Source organism: Saimiri boliviensis, chromosome 2 (assembly GCF_048565385.1).
Source record: "Saimiri boliviensis isolate mSaiBol1 chromosome 2, mSaiBol1.pri, whole genome shotgun sequence".
Taxonomy (NCBI): Eukaryota; Metazoa; Chordata; class Mammalia; order Primates; family Cebidae; genus Saimiri; species Saimiri boliviensis.
The window spans coordinates 137,941,083-137,963,477 of record NC_133450.1 but is presented as its reverse complement, the minus strand read 5'-3'; the positions used below and the strand labels follow the sequence as shown (position 1 = coordinate 137,963,477).

The 22,395-nt window shown below is 56.7% G+C and overlaps 1 protein-coding gene and 1 non-coding gene across 2 annotated transcripts; both read left to right on the top strand.

The window, feature by feature from the left end:
- Nucleotides 1-849: 849 nt before the first annotated feature.
- On the top strand, nt 850-21,394 carry MAN1B1 (mannosidase alpha class 1B member 1). Its single transcript, XM_039461375.2, is given in 14 exon segments — nt 850-912; nt 915-1,085; nt 1,930-2,038; nt 2,880-3,016; nt 10,352-10,506; nt 11,866-11,975; nt 13,992-14,177; nt 14,713-14,861; nt 15,183-15,371; nt 18,492-18,682; nt 18,947-19,067; nt 19,518-19,715; nt 19,796-19,927; nt 20,620-21,394. Coding segments are annotated over 14 exon segments (2,100 nt in total). The 5' UTR covers nt 850-864; the 3' UTR covers nt 20,824-21,394.
- Nucleotides 8,728-8,813, top strand: LOC120360748 (small nucleolar RNA SNORD62). Its single transcript, XR_005577174.1, has one exon. It is a non-coding gene; the product is annotated as a small nucleolar RNA SNORD62 (small nucleolar RNA).
- Nucleotides 21,395-22,395: the final 1,001 nt, after the last annotated feature.

Below are 22,395 nucleotides of genomic sequence, written 5' to 3'. Positions count from 1 at the left end.
GAAGACAACGCGCGCAGGAAGCGCAGTCGTCTCAATTTCACCTCCGAGACTGCCCGGTTCGAGGGCCGGGGCCCGGTCTGAAAGCCCCGACCCGTCTACGGCGCAGGGACTGTGGGTCCAGCCCGCCGCTCGGCCCGCTCGCTCGGCCCCTGCCCAGGCGCATCGCTCGAGCCCCGGCGGAGCGGCCACCCCAGCCCGGGTGCCGCCCAGCTTCGCCCCGCCCTGCGGGGTCCGCGACCTCGGGAGGGTTCGGTCCTTCCCTCGGCCCCCGCGAAGCCGCGCCCGAGTGAGGCCGTGAGCTCCTTGCCGGTGACCACGCGACCACGGTGGACCCCGCCCGGGACGGCGCCCACGGGCGGCCCAGCTCCAGCCCCGCGCCGCGGGTCCCGGAACCAGGGCGTCGGGCGCCGGGCGCCGGGCGCCGGGCGCCGGGCGCCGGGAACTCCCTGCCAACATGGCGGCGCCGCCTCCCCAGCTCCCCGGCTCCTGGGTGTCTGCGGCTCCCCGCGACTGCGCGGGCAAAGCCGGGGCCGCCCGACTACGGGAGGCGAGAGGAGCCGAGCGCCAGCACCGCAGAGGGAACCAGGCGGGATCCCCGACGGCGACCACGCCCCGGGAGGAACCCAGGCCCGCCCTGTTGCTGCCGCCGCGCTCCGGGCGTATCTGGGCATGCGCGGCCGGGCGCAAACGCCGTGACCCCGGGGCTGGGCGGGGCCGCAGCTGTTCTCTGACGCAGCCGCCGCAGAGCGCAGCCTCGCACGCGGGAACGTAGCGGAGACTGGCGCAGGCGCAGTGACGTTATAGAGACGCGGCGCATGCGCAGTCGCGTAGCCCTGCGATGGGCGGGCTGTTGACGGCGGTGCAATGGCTGCCTGCGAGGGCCGGAGGAGAGGAGCTCTCGGGTCTTCCCAGAGTCGGACCTCCTGACGCCGCCAGTGGGCGGGGTCCCCCGGGCCGTCGCCACCACCGTCGTCATGTACCCGCCGCCGCCGCCGCCGCCTCATCGGGACTTCATCTCGGTGACGTTGAGCTTTGGCGAGACCTACGATAACAGCAAGAGTTGGCGGCGGCGCTCCTGCTGGAGGGTGAGGGCCGCGCCGGGCTGACCCGGGACCGGGGCCTCTGCGCCGGCCGCCCGGCTTCGAGCGGGTCCTGGGCGGGCGGACACGACTCCCCCTGCGCCGGTCTCTGCACCCCTTCCCTACAAAAAGGGGCACATGTACGTTCCGGGTCGGGGCGGTCGTGGTCGGCTCGCCTGCAGCGGTCTCGGCGGCCCGAATTCTGCGGGGCGGTGGTGGGAGGAGGTCTCGGAGCCCCGCCGGTCGTCTGGGCCTCGTTCACTCTTCTGCAAGGTCCTGGCCTAGGCCCTGGTTCCTCCTGGAGCGGAAACCAACTGTTCCTTACGGTGTATGCTCCCCTCGGTACAGTGAGAAATGAGCCCCTCGTGGTTGGCTCCTAGTGTGTGGGTGGTGGTCTCAGGCTGAAAGGCATTGATAACTTACCACGTCCGGACACGTGCATGGCCTGGGCAGGACTTGGGCTACATCTGGGGGAATCACGGGAATCTTTCTTCACTGCTGATGAAATGTGACAGAAATGGTTTTTTTTTTTTCTTATTTTTATCGCACCCGAACCAGTGTACTAATGACATCTAGAGTGTTGTCTCAAAAGTGTTCATACTCCTGCTGAGAGGCAGCTTCTCCCCATTCCAAAGAAGTAGAGCTGGCTGGTTGCGGTGGCTCATCCCACGTTCCAGCCACTGCACTCCAACCTAGGTCTGACAGACTGAGACCCGGTCTCCAAAAGAAAAAGAAAAAGAGCTGAACACTGGATCTTTATGAATTCCTTATTGTCCTCACACTTTTTGACCGTTGAGACTTTCCGTGTGATATATTCAGTAAGAAATGTCATTTTCTGTACCTCCCTTAGAAATGGAAGCAACTCTCAAGATTGCAGCGGAATGTGATTCTCTTCCTCCTTGTCTTTCTGATTTTCTGTGGACTCCTCTTCTACATCAACTTGGCCGACCATTGGAAAGGTATCAGAAACACGTATATTTGAAAATGGTATCTGTGTGGAGGGTTGATCGGGCAGAAGCAATCTTGCATTCTACCTTAAACAGCTCCAGGAGGCATATGTGGCAACGAATTGGCAAGCAATCAAGATAAAGAGAAAGGTAGAGCTGTATTTAACCACCTGGCTAGAACACAGATCTTAATTTGATGCTGTCTGCCTGCTTTCTAGGTATCTGGTGTAAGTACTGTTATGTCCAGCCTCTCATAGAGTAAGTCATCTTGTGGACTTGAACACAGCCTAAATAACCACACTAATTTTGTAACACTCATTAGCGTGTGTTTGGAAAAGAACAGGCAGAGTTCTGATGAGGATGTAGAGAATCCCTTCTGCCTTTGCTTAAGATGCTTCTCTTAGGAGCAAAGCTAAAGGGCTCCTGCAGGTCGCTCCTGTTCCCCGGTGCCACATGCTGAACTTCACTGAATGTAAGGCCCCGGGCTCCTCGCCCACGTGGCCAGGGTGGCCCCCAGCCCAGGACAGTGCCCAATGCCGGCCCAGCCCCATCCCCGCACCGTGGTCCCAGAACTGAGACGCCAGGTGCCCATCTGCCACATGCTGAACTTCCCTGATTGGAAAACAGGAAGGCAAAAGATGTAGGGTTCTGTGTCATGGATGAGGACACACACTGCCAAGTGTTCTGAAAAGATTTCATTCCTTTGGGCCATTGTTGAATTCATTCCGGTGACTGTCAGGCCTCATAATGTTGGTTTGTAATGGATAATGCCTGCCAAGTGTTTTTATGAAGCAATTTAAATCTCTTGTAGACCTTGTGGTATATTCGAAATAAAATAGCTTCTCTTATTCAGCTCTGGCCGTCAGGCTAGAGGAAGAGCAGAAGATGAGGCCAGAAATCACAGGGTTGAAACCAGCAAATCCACCCGTCTTACCGGCTCCTCAGAAGGCAGACACCAACCCGGAAGACTTCCCAGAGATTTCATCGCAGGTACTTTGAGCACATGGTGTGGAGTTATAATAGGGGTCCGATCCAGAGGCATTCCAAACCATTGAAGATGGAGAAGAATTATTTTCCTTTACCTTCTGTCCCATGTGTTGGCCTCTCTCTTGTCTGGACTGGTTGGATACTACTTGGGTAAGGAGAGGCACAGTCTTTGCTTCATTCTTGAACACCAGCCGAGGCCAGTTACTCTTTTAGTTCTGACTGTGCAGTGTTGAATAAGACGGACTTGTTTTCTCTTGAGTGGCCACAGCTGGTAGGAGAGGCTGGTGAGAAACCAGCCGCAGACGGGCAGAGGCAGGTGGCACATGGGGTACTTCCTGTGTGGAAAAGAGCAGGGCGCTGGGGAAGAGCAGTGGCTGGATCTGAGTGCCCAGGGGAGGCCGTGGCACTGAGGGCAAGATCTCAGAGCTGAGAAGCTGCTGGCACCGGGCAGGGTGAGGAGAGGCCGACTTGAGTGAAACTGCCTGAGGCAAGGGGGACCTTGGCATACTCGGGAAGGTGAAATTCCCAGGGCTGGGAGCGGGGCGGGGGCTGGCTCAGTCCAGCCGTGGTCCTGGAGGCAGCACTGGAGTTTTCAGTTGATGTACGCAGGAAGATTTTGGCATGGACTGCATGTCTGAGAGACATGTTTACTCTGAAACTGCTCTGGCTGCAGGTGGAGACGCAGTGGAGGGCAGGAGGCCGGAAGAGCTGCCTGGCCGTGGGAAAAGCTGAGTGCGGGGAGGAGTCCGAAGGAATGGGCTGGGAGAGGGAGGGTGGGTACCTGGTGGAGGGGCCACCACTGAGCTCCGTTTTGGATCTGCCCAGTGTGAGATGCCTGGGAGGCACCATGGAGACCGTGGTGGGCAGGGTGTGCCAGGATCAGAGTCTGCCAGGGGAGACAGGGTTCTAGGAGTCCCTAGGTATGGATGGTTTGTGTCGTCTGCAAAGGTTGGAGGAAGGGGCCAGCCTAGTCCTGGGCACCACCTGGCTGAGAAGATTGGGGTCAGGGAGGAAGGCAGGGGCAGTGGAGACTGGGAGGGGGTCAGGAGGCTGCCGGAGAAGCAGGAAAATGTCCTGTCAGTGAAGGTTTGGTTCAGGAAGAACAGCCAATTCCCCAAAGCCCCTGAGAACACCAGTGCCGACTCTGATGTGGCTGCTCGGAACACTTTGAAGGCCCTTAGGGTGTTAGGTGCTGTTGTTGGTGCAGCTGTGACTGTGTCTAGGAGTGTGGGAGTGCCCTGGGAGCTTCCCCTGTGGCAGAAGTCCTCAGCACCAGGTGGAGGTTTCACTTCCCTGCACGGGTGTCACAAGGACAGCAGGAAGCGCTTTCTAACAGTGGCCTTGGGAGTCATCACCTGCTGAGGAACAGCCCCTGGACTGGGAGATGGAGGTGGGCTCCTGCCCACTGGCCGTGAGCTAGGCCACTCTCAGAATGCCATGGGGGTGTTTTGGTTTCTTTTTTTTTTTTTGATACAGAGTCTTGCCCTGTCACCCAGGCTGGAGTGCAGTGGAGCAATCTTGGCTCACTGCAACCTCAGCCTCCCGGTTCAAGCCATTCTCTTGCCTCAGCCTTCCGAGTAGCTGGGACTACAGGCACCTGCCACTGTGCCTGGCTAAATTTTTTTTTTTTTTGAGACGGAGTTTCGCTCTTGTTACCCAGGCTGGAGTGCAATGGCGCGATCTCGGCTCACCGCAACCTCCGCCTCCTGGGTTCAGGCAATTCTCCTGCCTCAGCCTCCTGAGTAGCTGGGATTACAGGCACGCACCACCATGCCCAGCTAATTTTTTGTATTTTTAGTAGAGACGGGGTTTCACTATGTTGACCAGGATGGTCTCGATCTCTTGACCTCGTGATCCACCCACCTCAGCCTCCCAAAGTGCTGGGATTACAGGCTTGAGCCACCGCGCCCGGCCTTAAATTTTTGTATTTTTAGTAGAGATGGGGTTTCACGGTGTTAGGTTGGTCTTGATCTCCTTTCTTTGTGACCTGCCTCGGCCTCTCAGTGCTGGGATTAGAGGCATAAGCCACTGCACCCAGCCGATTTCTTTTTTTTTTTTTTTTCCTAGAGACAGTCTCGTTCTGTCACCCAGGCTGAAGTGCAGTGTTGTGATCTTGGCTTTCTGCAACCTCCGCCTCCCGGGTTCAAGGAATTCTCCTGCCTCGGCCTCCTGAGTAGCTGAGATTATAGGCGCACACCACCACGCCCATGTCATTTTTATATTTTTAGTAGAGACGGAGTTTCACCATGTTGGCCAGGCTGGTCTTGAACTCCTGACTTTAGGTGATCCACCTGCCTCGGCCTCCCAAAGTGCTGGGATTACAGGCGTGAGCCACTGCGCCCAGCCAGAATTATATTATAGTAGAGATGAAGTCTTGCTGTGTTGCCCAGACTAGTCTCCAATTCCTGAGCTGAAGTGATCCTCCTGTCCCAGTCTCCCAAAGTGCTGGGATCACAGGCATGAGACACCACACCTGGCTGGCTTCAAATGTTATAGGGGGCTGAGGAGAGAAAATAGGAACATCCAGAAATTATAAATGGGAAGAAAACACAACCGCACATGACGCCTGTACCCACTGCAACTCTTGAAACATTTGGTGTATGTCCTTCAGTTTATTTGGGTCAGGCGTGGTGGTTCACACCTGGGATCCCAGCACTTTCAGTGGCCAAGGGAGGCTGATTGCACCAAAAAAAAAAAAAAAAAAAAAGATTAGCCAGGCATGGTGGCACATGCCAGTAGTCCTGGCTCCCTGGGAGGCTGACATGGGAGGATCACTTGAGCTTGAGAGGTTGAGGCTACAGTGAGCTATGATCCAGCCTGGGTGACAGGGAGACCCTGTCTCAAGAGAAAAAATAAACAGTAATTTTATTTGGATACACACATGTATGCGCAATTAAGGGTGAGGGTCTGGATTGGTATTTGGATACACACGTGTATATGTAATTGAGGGTGAGGGTCTGGATTGGTATTTGGATACACATGTTATATGTAATTGAAGGTTAGGGGCTAGATTGGTTCCTGTTTTTTTCACGCGCATTATGAGATACTCCCTTTCATGCAGATTTTTATAGCTCTTCCATTGCATGGATAAACCATCATGTGTTAAATCATTTATCTGTTGATTCTTTTTCATTTGTAAATGTCCCAGTTACATCCATTGTACATAAACCATTATGAGTTAAACGTTGTGAAAATTTTGATGTCTCATGATGGGTATCATGACACACTGTTCCCAAACTTGCTTCTGCTGCTACGGGCCCTGAGAGTGGTACCACCGCAGCCCTGGGTGTTCTAGTGGTGGAAATGTTTCCCACACGGCAGTCAAAAATGGGTGCCTGCTGTTCGTGGACGTTTGAATCCCCCGAGAAGGAAGGACACTGTAGGATGGAGAGGGGATGAAGGGCCACATGCACTCCCTCCTATAAGGCGTCTGTGTCCTTTGATGATTCTTAGGAATTTAATGTTTTCCTTTATTATTTGTATGACTGTTGTGAGTTAGAACAGTCATCCTTTACCAAGTATGCTGCTTATGACTTCGTCAGGCTTAGAAATTAGTTTTAGACAACTTTGCTATATAACAGCAATAATCAGTTAGAAATATGAAAAGAGATCTCAGCAGGGTGTGGTAGCTCACACCTGTAATCCCAGCACTTTGGGAGGCTGAGGCAGGCAGATCACTTGAGGTTTGAGGTCAGGAGTTTGAGACCAGTCTGGCCAACATGGTGAAACCCCGTCTGTACTAAAAATATAAAAATTAGCCAGGCGTGGTGGTGTGCAGCTGTAATCCCAGCCACTCAGGAGGCTGAGGCACTAGAATCACTTGAACCTGGGAGGCAGAGGTTGCAGTGAGCTGAGATTGTGCCTGGGCGATAGAGTGAGACTCAATCTCAAAAAAAGAAAGAAAAGAGAAAACAGATCTCCATTACAATAACAAGAAAAGAATGCCACCCATTTAACAAATCTTTTCAGAGCAAAGTACAGCTGACTACACGTACCAAGAACTAAGCTAAAGGAACAGCTGATCGCCACAAGAGAGGAATCTGAAAGCTCTGCTTGTACATTTTCACTCTGCTTTTGAAGGGGGATGATGGGAAATCATGGACTTGTAAGTTGTATTTAAGCATAAAAATGAACTTGGTAACTCTTCTGGGTTTAAAAACTAAAGAAGAAAGAAAAGAATGCCACCAAATTCATAGGCATAGTCCGTATGAATAAAACTATAAAACTCAAAAAATACTTGAAAAGACCTAAATAATTAGACAGTGTATTCTTCTGCTATAAAAGTTTAAATTCGGCCGGGTGCGGTGGCTCACGCCTGTAATCTCAGCACCTTGGGAGGCTGAGACCGGTGGATCACCTGAGGCCAGGAGTTCTAGATCAGCTTAGCCAACATAGCAAAACCCCATCTCTACTAAATACAAAAAAAAAAAAAAAAAAAAGAATTAACCAGGTGATGGCTCACTCTTGTAATCGCAGCTACTCGGGAGTCTGAAGCAGAAGAATCGCTTAAGCCCAGGAGGTAGAGATTGCAGTGAGCTAAGATCACACCCCTGCATTCCAGCCTGGGTAACAGAGCAACACTCTGTCTCAAAAAAAAAAGGGGGGGCCAGGCGCAGTGGCTCACGCCTGTAATTCCAGCACTTTGGGAGGCCACTTTGGGTGGATCACGAGGTCAGGAGATCGAGACCATCCTGGTCAACATGGTGAAACCCCGTCTCTACTAAAAATACAAAAAAAATTAGCTGGGCATGGTGGCGCGTGCCTGTAATCCCAGCTACTCAGGAGGCTGAGGCAGGAGAATTGCCTGAATCCAGGAGGCGGAGGTTGCAATGAGCCGAAATCGCGCCATTGCACTCCAGCCTGGGTAACAAGAGCGAAACTCCGTCTTAAAAAAAAAAAAAAAATTTAAGTTCTCCCTAAATTAATCTCTAATTCCATTGACTCCCTATCAAAATTCCAACCTCTGTTTTTAAAGGCGATTCTAAAATTCATATAGAAAAGAAAAATTGGGGAGTAAAACTCAGATGAACTTTCCTACAAGATCATAAAACTGTAATCATTGAACTCGTAGTGGTGATTGAATTTTATTTTTTTAAGACAGAGTCTCTGTCACCCAGGCTAGAGTGCAGTGGCCTGATCTCTGCTCACTACAACCTCCACATCCCAGGTAGCAGTGATTCCCTGCCTCAGCCTCCCAGGTAACTGGGATTATAGGCATGTGCCACCACACCTGGCTAATTTTTTAAAATTTTTTGTGAGATGGGGTCTCGCTTTGTTGCCCAGGCTGGTCTGGAACTCATGGGCTCAAGTGATCCTCCTGCCTTGGCCTCCCAAATTGCTAGGATTACAGGTGTTAGCCACCTTACCTCATCCTTATAATGGTGATTTAAGACTAGATGGGCTGGGTGTGGTGGCTCATGCCTGTAATCCTAGCACTTTGGGAGGCCAAGGTGGGTGGATCACCTGAGGCCAGGAGGTCAGGAGTTCGAGACCAGCTTGGCCAACATGGTTAAACCCTGTCTCTACTGAAAATACAAGAAATTAGCTGGACATGGTGGCAGGCACCTGTAATCCCAGCTACTTGGGAGGCTGAGGCAGAGAGAATTGCTTGAACCCGGGAGGCAGAGATTGCAGTGAGCTGAGATCGTGCCACTACACTCCAGCCTGGGCAACAGAGCAAGACTCTGTCTAAAAAAAAAAAAAAAAAACGATGATCTTAGTGATGTAATTCTAATAGTTCCTTCTGACCTTCCACTGTGGACTCAATAGCAGGGAGGTGAAGAGCACAGTGACTGAGCCACCTGGGCAGGAAGAGGCCAGACCAACACGCAGTGGACCTGGTTACTCACACCTGTCCTCTCAGCACCCGAGAGGTTCAGGTGGGCAGACTGCTTGAACCCAGGAGTTCGAGACCAGCCTGAGCAACTTAGTGAGAGACCCTGTCTCTATTTAAAAACAAAAAACAAAAGACAGGCTGGGGCCAGGCAAAGTGGCTCACGCCTGTAATCCCAGCACTTTGGGAGGCCAAGACGGGTAGATTGCTTGAGACCAGGTTCAAACCAGTCTGGCCAACGTGGTGAGACCTCGTCTCTACTAAAAATACAGAAAATCAGCTGGGTGTGGTGGTGGACATCTGTAATCCCATTTACTCAGGAGTCTGAGACAGGAGAATCGCTTAAACTTGGGAGGTAGAGGTTGCAGTGAGCTGAGATCATGCCATTGCACTCTGGCCTGGGTGACAGAGCGAGACTCTGTCTGGGATTACAGGCATATACCACCATGCCTGGCCAATTTTTTTGTATTTTAGTAGAGATGGGGTTTTGCCATGTTGGCCAGGTTGGTTTTGAACCCCTGACCTCAGGTGATCCATTTGCCTCAGCCTCCCAAAGGTCTGGCATTACAGGCATGAGCCACTGCACCCAGCCGTAAGTCAATGTTCTTTCCTTTAAAAAAAAAAATAGTAGAACAGTCTGTCCATCAGTAAAGTACAGAATTATGGTTTGGGCTGGGCACAATGGCTCCAGCCTGTCACCCCCAGCACTTTGGGAAGCCAAGGAAGGAGGAATTCATGAGGCCAGGAGTTTGAGACCAGCCTGGGCAACATAGGCAGACCCTGTCTCTGTCATCATCATCATCATAATACCGTGGAGAACTGCGGCCATAGGAGAGAATGACTCTGCCTCTAGCCACGCATGGGAGTGTCTGAGCCTTGGTCCGTGACTCTCTGCAGCAGGGCCCTACTTTCCTGTGGTCCTGTTTACGTGGGGAAGGGAGGAGACGGATGGGGCTCTGTGCCTCATGTCGGGAAACACAGGACACGGGGAGGCGGGGGTGGATAGAAGACCCACGTCACAGGGTGGGGCACCTGACAAGGGGAACGCGGCTCCCCATGTGGTCGGAATCTTTGTGCTTTGTAGCAAGGATGTGGGCGCCTTCTGCACGTTGCGGGTGACTCTGTGGGCGCCTCCATATGTGGGCGCCTTGGTCACATTGCGGGTGACTCTTGGGGAGGCCTAGGGAGCCAGAGCTGTTGCTAGAGCTGGTGTTTGCTCCAGCGCATTCTCGTTAACCGTTTAGGACCTGTGAGAGCTTTGAGATACTTGCGCCATGGGAGGGGCTTAAGTGCTTTGCCTGGGGCAGTTGAGCCAGTTGGCAGTGTCCCCAGGCTCCTAAGGTCTGTCTTCTGAAGCTGCCTATCGTATTTTAAACTGAAGTATTGAGTCTGAGGTCAGAAGCTCAGTCAGGAGGTGTGGGCTGCACCTGAGAGCATCCCTCACAGGGAAAGAAGGGCGGCTTGCAGGTGCCCAGTGACTTCCTATGTGACCCATTTCTATCCAGAAGTCACCAAGGCTCATCCAGCGGGGACCACCTCACCTGCAGATTAAACCCCCCAGCCAAGACCTGAAGGATGGGATGCAGGAGGAGGCCAAGAAAAGGGAAGAAGCCCCTGTGGGCACCCACCCGGAAGGAGACCCGCAGAGGACAGTCATCAGGTACGCAGCGTAGGGCTTTGTGTTCCGGAAAACAAGACGGCGAAAACCAGTGTTGTGTCTGAGATGGACTTTCCTTAGAAACTGACAGTGGATGCTCTGTCATCTGTCTTCATTAACCTTGGCTTACAGAGTCGAATTTTTAAAACTGGAGGTCAGAGCTGAAGTAGGTTCCTGATTCTGTCCTCGTGGTATGCAGTCGTGTTTCAGAACAAGACCATTTCATGTGTGTGTGAGGGTGCATGGGTGGGTGGCGGGGGGACTTGGGTCAGGGGATGGGGAGCCAGGCTCAGAGGTGGACACTGGCTGCCTGGGCCGTCCCTTCCCGAGCTCCATCTGTTTGGGCAGTGAGCAGAGGGAGAGGGAGTCGCCTGAGCCAGGCTCCCAGGGTGCTACCTCCGCCCACTTGGTCAGGGTCCAGGTTGTGTATCCCAGTGAGGCCTCAGCACTGGAGGCGTCTCTGCCTGGTTTCTGGCTCCGTGTTACGCTTGTAGAAACAGAGTTGCTGTAGCTGAGGTGGAAGGAGGGCTCCCCCTTCCTCCCTCCGCTGCAAAGCGTGGGTCAGACCTGAGCTCTGCCCTGTGGACAGAGGCAGGGCCAGTGAGGGCTGCTGGGAAGGAGAGGCCTGAGACAGACGTCCTCAGCTGTGAGAGATGCCCTGAGCTCAGGCTGGTGGTGAGAGCCGTGGATGTGTGCACGTGAGGGGTCCTCACCGCCACGAGGAGAATTTGGGGCCGCTGCACTCAGTTAGCATGCGCGTGAATGGGAGGAGGCTTTCCTTTCAGAGCCAAAGAGCACCGGACCTCAGCCTGTAAAAGTACCATGTTTCTCCTCCCGGCATGCAAACCGTCAGTGGCAATAAGAGGCCTTTCGCTAAGCTGGGGCAGATTCCACGGGCCCCTAAGAGAACACGCGCTAGGGCCCCGCCACAGCTAGGAGGTTGTGCAGCAGGCCCTCCACGCGGGCTCCTAGCTGCACTCTAGACGGGGAGTCTGGGGTGCCATGTGCCCTGTGTAGGGACAGTGGCGTCTGTGTGGCCATCCTGGGGTCACCTCACTGTCACTAGTGCCTTTTGGATGACATTCTCTGGCCCTCCACTCTAGAGACCCCCACCTCCAACCTCTGCAGTGGTATTTCTCAGGATTCCCCAGGCGGCCCCGACCCTGGAGAAGCGCTGTGGTCTTGGCGCTCAGGCACGGGAGCTCAGAGCCAAGTTGTGTTTCCCGCCATTCAGCAGCCTGCACCGCAGGGAGATGGGGCCGTGATGGATGCAGGGCCCTGCCTCGGCCCTGGGTATCGAGCGTAGGGGTGGGAAACGCGGCAGGCTTCACGGCAGCTGATGCCCTTCCTTCTTCCCTGAAGCTGGAGGGGAGCAGTGATCGAGCCTGAGCAGGGCACTGAGCTCCCTTCAAGAAAAGCAGAAATGCCCACGAAGCCTTCCCTGCCACTGGCCAGGACACAAGGCCAGCCAGGTGAGGCCATGCCTGCACCCCTTCCTCCCTGGGTGCTTGGGGGCTGGGGACTGGGGGCTGACCGATGTGGGCTCTGTCTTGGTCATGGCAGGTGCCCCCTGGCCCTGACATGCACCTTGCCCTTTGGCATCACCTGCTGTCTGAGTCCTGACACGCTCTGCAGCATTGGTGACACCACGTGGCTCTTGGCTTCCTGTCCCTGAGCATGGGTCTGCAGAGGAGGGTATGTGTGGGGGCGGTTTGCGTCTGGACCAGGCTGCCCCACGGGATCTGTGGAGCCCACTGCCCGCACTGTGTCCTGCCTCAGGCCTGGCCAGTCCCACACCACTCTGGGGGCCACTTCATTCTGAGCACCATTTGCTGGGGCTTCCCAGGTGCTGACCTTTGGCCAAGCTCCTTGCGTGCGGCCACTTTGAGCCCCGTGACACCCTGTGACACAGTAAGCGGCTCCTCCTCCCTTCCACAGACGGAAAGCCAGGTGACGTCAGCCACCGCCAGGGTCGTTGCTTGTCTGTGGGGACCCATGGCAGATCGCTGAGTCCGGAGCTCTGCTCCCATCATGTCCCGGGTGCCTCTGAGGTGGGGAGGGAGCCCAGAGCTGGGACTCCCAGCCCCAGGCCTGTGAGAGCTGTGTAGCAGGCTCTGTGGTATTCACGAGTGCAGAGACACAGCCATGCCGTCAGCACAAGGAGGAGGCCTCAGAACCTTTCTTAGAGGACGTGGGATGGGGCCGTTACAGACGTCAGTCCACACACCGGTCTGTATGTTGGCTGGGCGTGGTGGGTCATGCTTGTGATCCCAACACTCTGGGAGGCTGAGGTGGGAGGATCACTAGAGTCTAGGAGTTCAAGACCAGCCTGGACAACATAGTGAGTCCCCATCTCTACAAAAAAAACAATGGATAGTTTCTTTTTTTTTTGAGACGGAGTTTTGCTCTTGTTACCCAGGCTGGAGTGCAATGGCATGATCTCAGCTCACCGCAACCTCCGCCTCCTGGGCTCAGGCAATTCTCCTGCCTCAGCCTCCTGAGTAGCTGGGATTACAGGCACGCTCCTCCATGCCCAGCTAATTTTTTGTATTTTTAAGTAGAGACGGGGTTTCACCATGTTGACCAGGATGGTCTCGATCTCCTGACCTTGTGATCCACCCACCTCAGCCTCCCAAAGTGCTGGGATTACAGGCTTGAGCCACCGCGCCCGGCCTAGCTTCTTAAGAGATGGAGTCTCACTGTCACCTCACTGCAACCTGCGCCTTCCAGGTTCAAGCAGGTCCTGCCTCAGCCTCCCGAGTAGCTGGCATTACAGGCACCTGCCGCCACACCTGGCTGATTTTTGTATTTTTAGTAGAGACGGTTTCACCATGTTGGCCAGGCTGGTTGTGAACTCCTGACCTCAGGTGATCCTCCTGCCTCAGCCCCCCAAAGTGCTGGGATGACAGGCGTGAGTTACTGCACTGAACCAAAAAATACATAAAGAAAAATGAATGAAGGCAACCCCAGTGTGTCTGTGCAGGGTGATTTCCTGGGGGGCACCTGAAGCCCATACGGCGGTGAGTGTGACTGAGGGTGTTGTGGAGTCAGCGCGGGTGACCGAGGGTACGGCGGAGTCAGGGTGACCGAGGGTGTGGGTGACCGAGGGTGTTGGGTCAAGATCTGCGCCATCAGCAGTGATTACTCTGAGTTAGCACCACACTCGCCCACCGCTCTGTGGGCTGTGCTCACTGTTTTCATCCCAGCGCCTTCGGGGCAGCCACCCTTGTCCCCTTTGGCCAGAGGTCACCGCAGCCCATGGAGGGCGTCCTGCCCGGGCCCCGGTCGGAGGTGCGTGGGTGCCAGGTGCCGTCCTGTGCAGCCTCCGGAGGTCTCAGGCCCTTGGCAGCTTGGGTTCTCCCTGGGGGCTGCCGCCGCCTGTGCCACCCAGCCTTTGCCGTGCCCACCGCCGCCCTTCCCGTCACCCCACACCCGCGCTCTGCCTGAGGGACCACGTCTGCCATGGCCCATGCTCTCTCCCCTACCAGCGAATCCAAACTATCGCCAGAAGGGGGTGATTGACGTCTTCCTGCACGCGTGGAAAGGGTACCGCAAGTTCGCCTGGGGCCACGACGAGCTGAAACCCGTGTCCAGGTCCTTCAGCGAGTGGTTTGGCCTCGGTCTCACTCTCATCGACGCCCTGGACACCATGTGGATCTTGGGTCTGAGGAAAGGTACCTGGTCGCTTCTGAGGAGGGGCTGAGCCCCGCGCGTGGGCCTCGCGTGCTGAAGCAGACTGTGTGGGTTGCACATGGGACTGAAAGCTGCTGTTTGCATCTGACCGTGGGTTTTCCCTTCTTCTGGGCGCAGGAGAATGATAACGCCCCAGAACATGGGGTTTCCTTGAGACAGAGTCTCACGGTGTGGCCCAGGAGGGAGTGCAGTGGCACCATCTCAATTCCCCGCAGCCTTTGCCTCCCGAAGCGGTTCTTAACGCCTCATCCTCCTCAGTAGTTGGGCCCACAGGCACACGCCACCACACCCAGTTAATTTTTGTATTTTTAGTAGAGATGGGGTTTTGCTATGTTGCCCAGGCTGGTCTCAAACTCCTGGGCTCAAGTGATCCTCTGGCCTTGGCCTCCCAAAGTGCTGGGATTACAGGTGTGAGCCCCCAGGCCCAGCCGGGGCATTTTAAAGACAGACAGATCGTAGGAAGATGCTGGAGCCATCGCTGGTCTCTGCATCACCCGTTACCATTTCACGTCACAGAATTTGAAGAAGCCAGGAAGTGGGTGTCAAAGAAGCTGCACTTTCAAAAGGACGTGGACGTCAACCTGTTTGAGAGCACGATCCGCATCCTGGGGGGGCTCCTGAGCGCCTACCACCTGTCCGGGGACAGCCTCTTCCTGAGGAAGGCGGTCAGTGTCCCGGGGTGCCTGCAGGGAGATGGTGGGCCCGTATTCAAGCAGCTACCGCTTTAATGGGCTGCGGGGACGTGACCGTTCCCATTTCCCACGCACTGGGATCTGTTGCTAAGCCCGTATTCATGAGCTGCTGACTACTGTGCCTTGTAGAGAAATTCCCTCGGTGCAGAGTGGCGCCTGTCTCCTTTGCTGCTGTGCTGGCCGCAGAGAGCCGTCTGCATGGCCACTGAGCCGAGAAAGGGGGCTAGCGTTGTGGCGTGCAGGCGAGGCCTCTGGTGACCTGACACGGTGGTTCTCTGCCCTGCTGGAACACAGGAGGATTTTGGAAATCGGCTGATGCCTGCCTTCAGAACGCCCTCCAAGATCCCTTACTCGGATGTGAACATCGGCACGGGCGTTGCCCACCCGCCGCGGTGGACCTCCGACAGCACGGTGGCCGAGGTGACCAGCATTCAGCTGGAGTTCCGGGAGCTCTCGCGCCTCACAGGGGCTAAGAAGTTTCAGGTAAGGGGCTCCGGCTGGACGCTTCCCCTGGAGCCACCCTTTACTTACCACAGCAAGTGAGTTTTGTGTGTGTGTGCTTGTGTGCGTGATAAAACATAAAATGCGTGACCATCACCATTTCCAGGAGTGCAGGTTGGTGACGTCACATGCGTGCGTACTGATGATGTGCGGCCATCAGCTCTGTCCACCTCCAGAGCCCTTTTCATCTGAAAACGGAAGCTGCCCCATCACACAGTGACCCCTCATGTCCTTCCCGCGTCCCTGGAAAACACCATTCTGCTTTCTCCCTGGACCTCACTGGTTCCTCATGTGAGTGGTGTCATACACCACATTTTTTTTTTTTTTTTTTGGAGATGGAGTCTCGCTCTGTCTCCTGGGCTGGAGTGTAGTGGCACGATCTTAGCTCACTGCAGCCTCTGCCACCTCAGTTTCCCGAGTAGCTGGGATTGCAGGCACCACCACGCCCGGCTAATTTTTGTATTTTTAGTAGAGATGGAGCTTCATCACGTTGGCCAGGCTGGTCTTAAGCTCCGACCTCATGATCCACCCGCCTCGGTCTCCCAAAGTGCTGGGATGACGCGTGAGCCGCTGTGCCTGGCAGATTCGTCCTCTTATTCGGGCTCGGTTCACGCAACGTGCTGTCTTTAAGCTTCACGTGCGAAGGACGCTCCAGAAATTCCTTTTAAAGGCTGAACGTCTCTGGCATGGCTAGGCTAATCCTCCCTCTGCCACTGGATGCCAGGGCTGTGCCGTTCTGGCTGCTGTGGGCGCCGCTGTGGTAAGCATGGGTGTGCACACCTGCCAGAGGCTCTGCTTTGGTTCTTTTGAGTAGCAGAGGTGGAAACGCTGGGTCACGGGATCACGTGGTAGTTCAGTGTTTAATTTTTGAGTCCCCAACATACTGTTTCCACAGCGGCAAAACCACGTCACGTTCCTGCCAGTGGTGCATGGGGCTCAGCCCTCCGCTCCCGCCCCACCGCGCCCCGCCACGCCCTCGCCACCACTGTTGTGTGGCAGCGGCCGTCCCCAGGGCCTCCCACGTCAGTTTTGATGTGCATTTCCCAAACGGCGAGCAGTGCCGGGGATCATTTCCTGTGCTTATTGGCCATTTGTGCATCTTGGAGAAATGGCTATTAAGTTGTTTCCTGTTTGGTTTGGTTTGGTTTGGTTTGGTTTGGTTTGGTTTGGTTTGGTTTGGTTTTGTTTTGGGACAGTTTAGCTCTTTCATCCAGGCTGGAGAGAAGTAGTGCGATCTTGGCTCACTGCAGCCTCCACCCCGCCAGGTTCCAGCGAGTCTTGTGCCTCAGCCTCTGGAGTAGCTGGGATTATAGGTGCCCATCACCACGCCCAACTAATTTTTGTATTTTTAGTAAAGACAGGGTTTCGCCATGCCAGCCAGGCTCGTCTGGAACTCCGGAGCTCAGGTGATCCCCTCTCCTTGGCCTCCCAAAGTGCTGGGGTGACGGGGTTACAGACGTGAGCCACCGTGCCTGGCCCGCTGCCTGTGGGGAGTTTGTCCCGTTGAACTGTAGGAGTCCTTTACTCTGTAGTCACTCCGTATCAGAAGTGGGATTTGCAAATATTTTCTTCCCTCTGTTGCTTTTGTTTTGTATTTTTGAGAGACACGGTCTCACTCTATTGCCCAGGCTAGAGTGCAGTAGCCTCCTGAGTAGCTGGAACTATAAGAGCACGATGCCGAGGCCAGGCGCGGTGGCTCAAGCCTGTAATCCCAGCACTTTGGGAGGCCGAGGCGGGTGGATCACGAGGTTGAGAGATAGAGACCATCCTGGTCAACATGGTGAAACCCCGTCTCTACTAAATATACGAAAAATTAGCTGGGCATGGTGGCACGTGCCTGTAATCCCAGCTACTCAGGAGGCTGAGGCAGGAGAATTGCCTGAACCCAGGAGGCGGAGGTTGCGGTGAGCCGAGATCGTGCCATTGCACTCCAGCCTGGGTAACAAGAGCGAAACTCCGTCTCAAAAAAATAAAATAAAATAAAATAAAATAGCACGATGCCATACCAGCCTAGTTAAAAATGTTGACAAGAAACCCTGTGTCTCTTGTAGAGACAGCGTTTTGCTGTGTTGCTTGGCTGATCTCAAACTCCTGGGTTCAAGCAGTCTGATCACCCTGGCCTCCCAAAGTGGAGGGATTACGGTGTGAGCCACTGCGCCTGGCCTCCTACTTTGTGAATAAGTATTTTCATAGATCACAGGTTGTCATTTTCAGGAAGCACAGCTGGTGTGTTTTTGATTGTTGCTCATGTCTTTAGCCTCATGTTAGAGACCCTGTTCTTAGTCATGACCTGGACACATCCCTCTTGAGAGCAGCTGTGACCACTGGTGAGAAGTGCCGCCCACACCATCCACTGAGGCTCCCATGCAGACATTTAGGCCTTCCCACTGCCGCTCAAAATGGCCCCAGGCGCCCTCGGGCACCCACACGTCACCAGCGCCACGAAGGGATAAGCAGGCAGGCCATGCACTTGGTGTGGGTTTAGGTGTCTGTGTTGGGCAGAGGTAGGGAGAGCCCTTGCTGGGTGTGCCTGAACCTCCTGGTGCCCTGTGCCCCTCTGTGGGCCTGGATGCCTGGTGCTGCCAGCTGGGCCTGAGCCCCAAGGAGCCGAGGGTGGCTGTGGCTTGGAGGATCAGTGGGGTGACCAGGAGGGCATGGGGCCGGGTGTTTCGTATCCTCAGGAGCAACACTGGGCTCAGAAGGCAGGCACACTTGCCGTCCGTCAAGCCGTGGCTGGCCAGGCCTGGTGGGCTGTCGTGAGGACAGTGCTGTCCCTTTGATGCAGGGATGGTTGTGGCTGTCAGGTGCTGTCCCTTCCAGGCAGGGATGGGAGCCGTCCTGAACACGGGCCAGCTCTGTGGTGAGCGCCCATCAGGGGCAGTGACGTCCAGGCGCGTTGCACTGGTGGCATGTGGCTGTGTGGTGTGGCTACCAGGAGCTGTGTGGGCAAGGACAGCTGTGGGCCGGGCACAGAGCTCTCTCTGCAGGGGGTCAGTTGGTGCCGGGCGAGGGCCGGCAGAGCTCACAGAGACCCTCTGCAGCTCAGCTCACCCCGCAGCTCTGCCCCAGGCAGCAAACCCACCGCTCCCCTTTCTGCCACAGGAGGCCGTGGAGAAGGTGACGCAGCACATCCACTCACTGTCTGGGAAGAAGGACGGGCTGGTGCCCATGTTCATCAACACCCACAGCGGCCTCTTCACTCACCTGGGCGTGTTCACGCTGGGTGCCAGGGCCGACAGCTACTATGAGTACCTGCTGAAGCAGTGGATTCAAGGCGGGAAGCGGGAGACACAGTGAGGCCCCCCGCCCGCCCCCAGCCCCGCCCCACAGGCCCCACCATGCCGTGTGCCAGGCTCAGCCCAGGCATTTCTGTGGGGGGGGGCATATTCATTTCTCACCATGGCCTCTGAGAGGGACCACTCTCACTGAGGACCGTGGGCTGTGTGAGGTGCGTGGCCTGCCGAGCTTGCGTGGGCCCAGGATGTGCCTGTCCCTGGTGCCCTGCAGGAGCCCGTGTGCCCATGCTGGCGTAGTGAAGTGACTGCTGGCGCCCACAGGTTGCTGGAAGACTACATGGAAGCCATCGAGGGAATCAAGACGCATCTGCTGCGGCGCTCAGAGCCCAGTAAGCTCACCTTTGTGGGGGAGCTCGCCCACGGCCGCTTCAGTGCCAAGATGGTGAGTGTGCCATGGGGCCTCTGACCACCCCTTTTACCTTGGCTTCCAAGATGCCTGAGTTGTGGTGTCAGAACAAGGAAATTCTGGCCACAGCGCCTGTGGGGAGGCCTAGGTAGACTGTGCCAGCCCAGCCAGGCCTGTCTCAGCAACAGGGCAGCGAGGCCTTGTGTGGCGTGCGGGCGGGCAGGGCTCCCCTGGGCAGCTCCCTCCGCCAGCCCTCCCCGTGCTGGCGTCGGGCAGTAGGCCCTCAGGCAGTGGGGGTGTGGGGCCGCGTTGGAGGGGCCTGGCCTAGGCGGCAGCTCTGCTGTTCCATGGCAGGTGCCCTTATGTGGCCACCACTCCCAGGGTACCAGGGGCTGAGGCGGCACTGGGCCCAGCATTGGCTGCCCGTGCAGCTGCAGGCTGAGGGCGGGGCCTGGGGTCTGGGGCTGAAGAAACCCTCTAATCCAGGACCACCTGGTGTGCTTCCTGCCCGGGACGCTGGCTCTGGGCGTCCACCACGGCCTGCCCGCCAGCCACATGGAGCTGGCCCAGCAGCTCATGGAGACTTGTTACCAGATGAACCGGCAGATGGAGACGGGGCTGAGCCCCGAGATCGCACACTTCAACCTTTACCCGCAGCCTGGCCATCGCGATGTGGAGGTCAAGGTGGGCCTGGGCCTGGGCCGGGGTCCCTCGGGAGGGTGCCGTTGGGGCTGGCCTCGCCCTGAGCTCTGCCCTGCCCACAGCCGGCGGATCGGCACAACCTGCTGCGGCCGGAGACGGTGGAGAGCCTGTTCTACCTGTACCGCGTCACGGGGGAGCGCAAGTACCAGGACTGGGGCTGGGAGATCCTGCAGAGCTTCAGCCGCTTCACGCGGGTGAGCGCCCGTCCACCCTGGGTCACAGCTGGGCTATGGGGCTCGGGCTGGCCCTGCCTCCACGGTGGTGGTGGACTGAGTTGGGGAGGAGCCTTGGGGTAGCTGCCTCACAGCCTGTGGGCCCTGGCACCCTCCTTTCTGAGCTTCATGGTGTGGGACCCACAGTCCTCAAAGGGGCCGGGTACCCTTCATTTTCATCTCTCAGGGCATAGCCTGTCTGGGGAGGGCCCCTGCTGTGGGCCCAGTATCCCCCCAATTTAGGAGGCAGGTGCACCCACCACCGGGGCACCATCCCCACTGTGGACCAGGTCCCCCTGCAGGTCACATCCTCCCCAGGCCATTGCCCTCCACAGCGAAGCCACATGAGGCATGAATGTCAGCTCCTGACTGCTGTCCCATGGCCAGAGGCCCCGCTACCCCAGCTCCCACCACCTGCCCCGGCCCTCGGCCCTGCGCCCTGTGAGGCCGCTGTGAGGACCCCTCAGCTCAGTTCTGGGGGAGGCAGTTTCTCTCCTGGTCACTTGATGGTTGTTAGCACTTCCAGGTGGGGCGGCCATCACCCCAAGACTGCACTGGGGGCACCTGGCGGTGAGGCTGAGTGGGGGTGCAGGGTGCGCCAGCCTAGTGAGAAGGCCACATGCACCGTGGGGTGGGGGTGCCCTGTCTCCTGACGAGGCCCTGGCTGTGCACAGGTCCCCTCGGGCGGCTATTCTTCCATCAACAACGTCCAGGATCCTCAGAAGCCTGAGCCCAGGGACAAGATGGAGAGTTTCTTCCTGGGGGAGACGCTCAAGTACCTGTTTCTGCTCTTCTCGGATGACCCGGATCTGCTCAGCCTGGACGCCTACGTGTTCAACACCGAGGCCCATCCTCTGCCCATCTGGACCCCCGCCTAGTGGGGACGGCTGCTGTGGGGGCCTTCAGGGGGGGCAGAGGTGCCTTGTTGGGTCTGTGGCATGTTCCAGGGGCCCATGTGGCCCCGGCAACTGCTGAGTGACCGGGGTTCCCACCTGGCTCTGGGCTCCTCCTGGCCTCTGCTTTCATCAGGACACAGTAAGGCCAAGTCAACCTGCGTGTGATTTAGGGTGGGCCACCGGAGCCTCCGCCTACTTCCCCAAAAAATAATCATGACTCAAGATTGTTGAAACCTGAGCACCTCTCTGTGGGCTGACCACGGAGGGCTTTGAGGTGGTCCCAGAACCTGTGGTGACCAAATGGACCGCCCGGGGTGCAGCCTGCCCAGGATCATGAAGCCTCAGGTGTCCCCACCCAAGGGTCCAGAGGGGCTGCCCTGACCCCACAGGCCTGAGGCTCCAGGGCTGGCTCTGGTGTTTACAAGCTGGACTCAGGGATCCTCCTGGCTGCCCTGCCGGGGGCTTGGAGGGCTGGACAGCACGTCCATCTGGCTCACAGGCCACTCCAGTGGAATGGGTCTTTTCAGTGGTGATAAAAGTCGATTTGCTCTAACTGATGTCACTGTGTCTGTAGGGGTCTCCATGACTAGAAAGTCTGGGTGATGTTAGGGAGGGTCAGTTCTTCAGGTCACATCTCAGAATTCAGTTTGCTGAAACTGGACTCCAGCTGTCCCCCGCCGCTGGGCAGGGAGTGGCCCTGGGGTCCTCGGTGTCACTGGCCCTGTGGGGCGGATGCTTAGCGGAAGGTGTCCTCGCTCCTGTGTCTCACATGGGCCGCCTCCCTGCAGGGCTGGCACTGGGGCACATGGCTAAGGGATGTGTGGGCCCAGGTCGGGCACCTCCCAGCAGCCTGGCAGGGCTGTGGCCCCATGCCCTGGGCCACGGTGGCAGTCATCCTCGTCACTCCACTGCCAGCTGCAGCCATCCCTGTCCCAGTGCTGACCCTGGGCCTTGGCTGAACCAGGTGACCTCAGGGCTGCGCTGCTCCCATAAAGAATCTGTCACCTTCACTTGTGGAAGACGTCCCTTCCCTGGGAAGCCAGAGCTGGTAGCAGCACAGGGCAGAACCACCTGGACACGGCTTGGGACAGCCACCCATTCCCCCGACAGAGGTCTGAGCCCTGAGTGTGGGCCTCCTCTCCCACCTCACGCTGGGCCGGACCCTGCACTCCTCCCTCTGTGTTTGGAAAGGGAACAGTAGCTGTGATGTGGCCCTGAGGCCCACCCCATGTCACACTGGGCCCAGTGCTGCCCTCCTGGGCCTGGTGCCCCATGGCCAGCTGAACAGGACTGGGACAGTGGGTTGGGCCTGAACAGCCGGAAAAGGTATACCTTCTCCATCTCACCCAGACCCCTGGGACCACATGGGGGCAGCCAGCCGTGTGTCCCTTGGGGGCTGAAAGCCGTGGCCTCCCCTGGAGCGGTTGCTGTGTCAGAGGATGTCGGGGAAGGCTATCACCTCGAAAGTGTGGCTGCAGCCTCCGTCTGCCACAGCTCGGCAGAGCAGGGATTCCTGGGGCAGGGGGCCCTACAGGGTAGCCCCAAGTGCTGAGG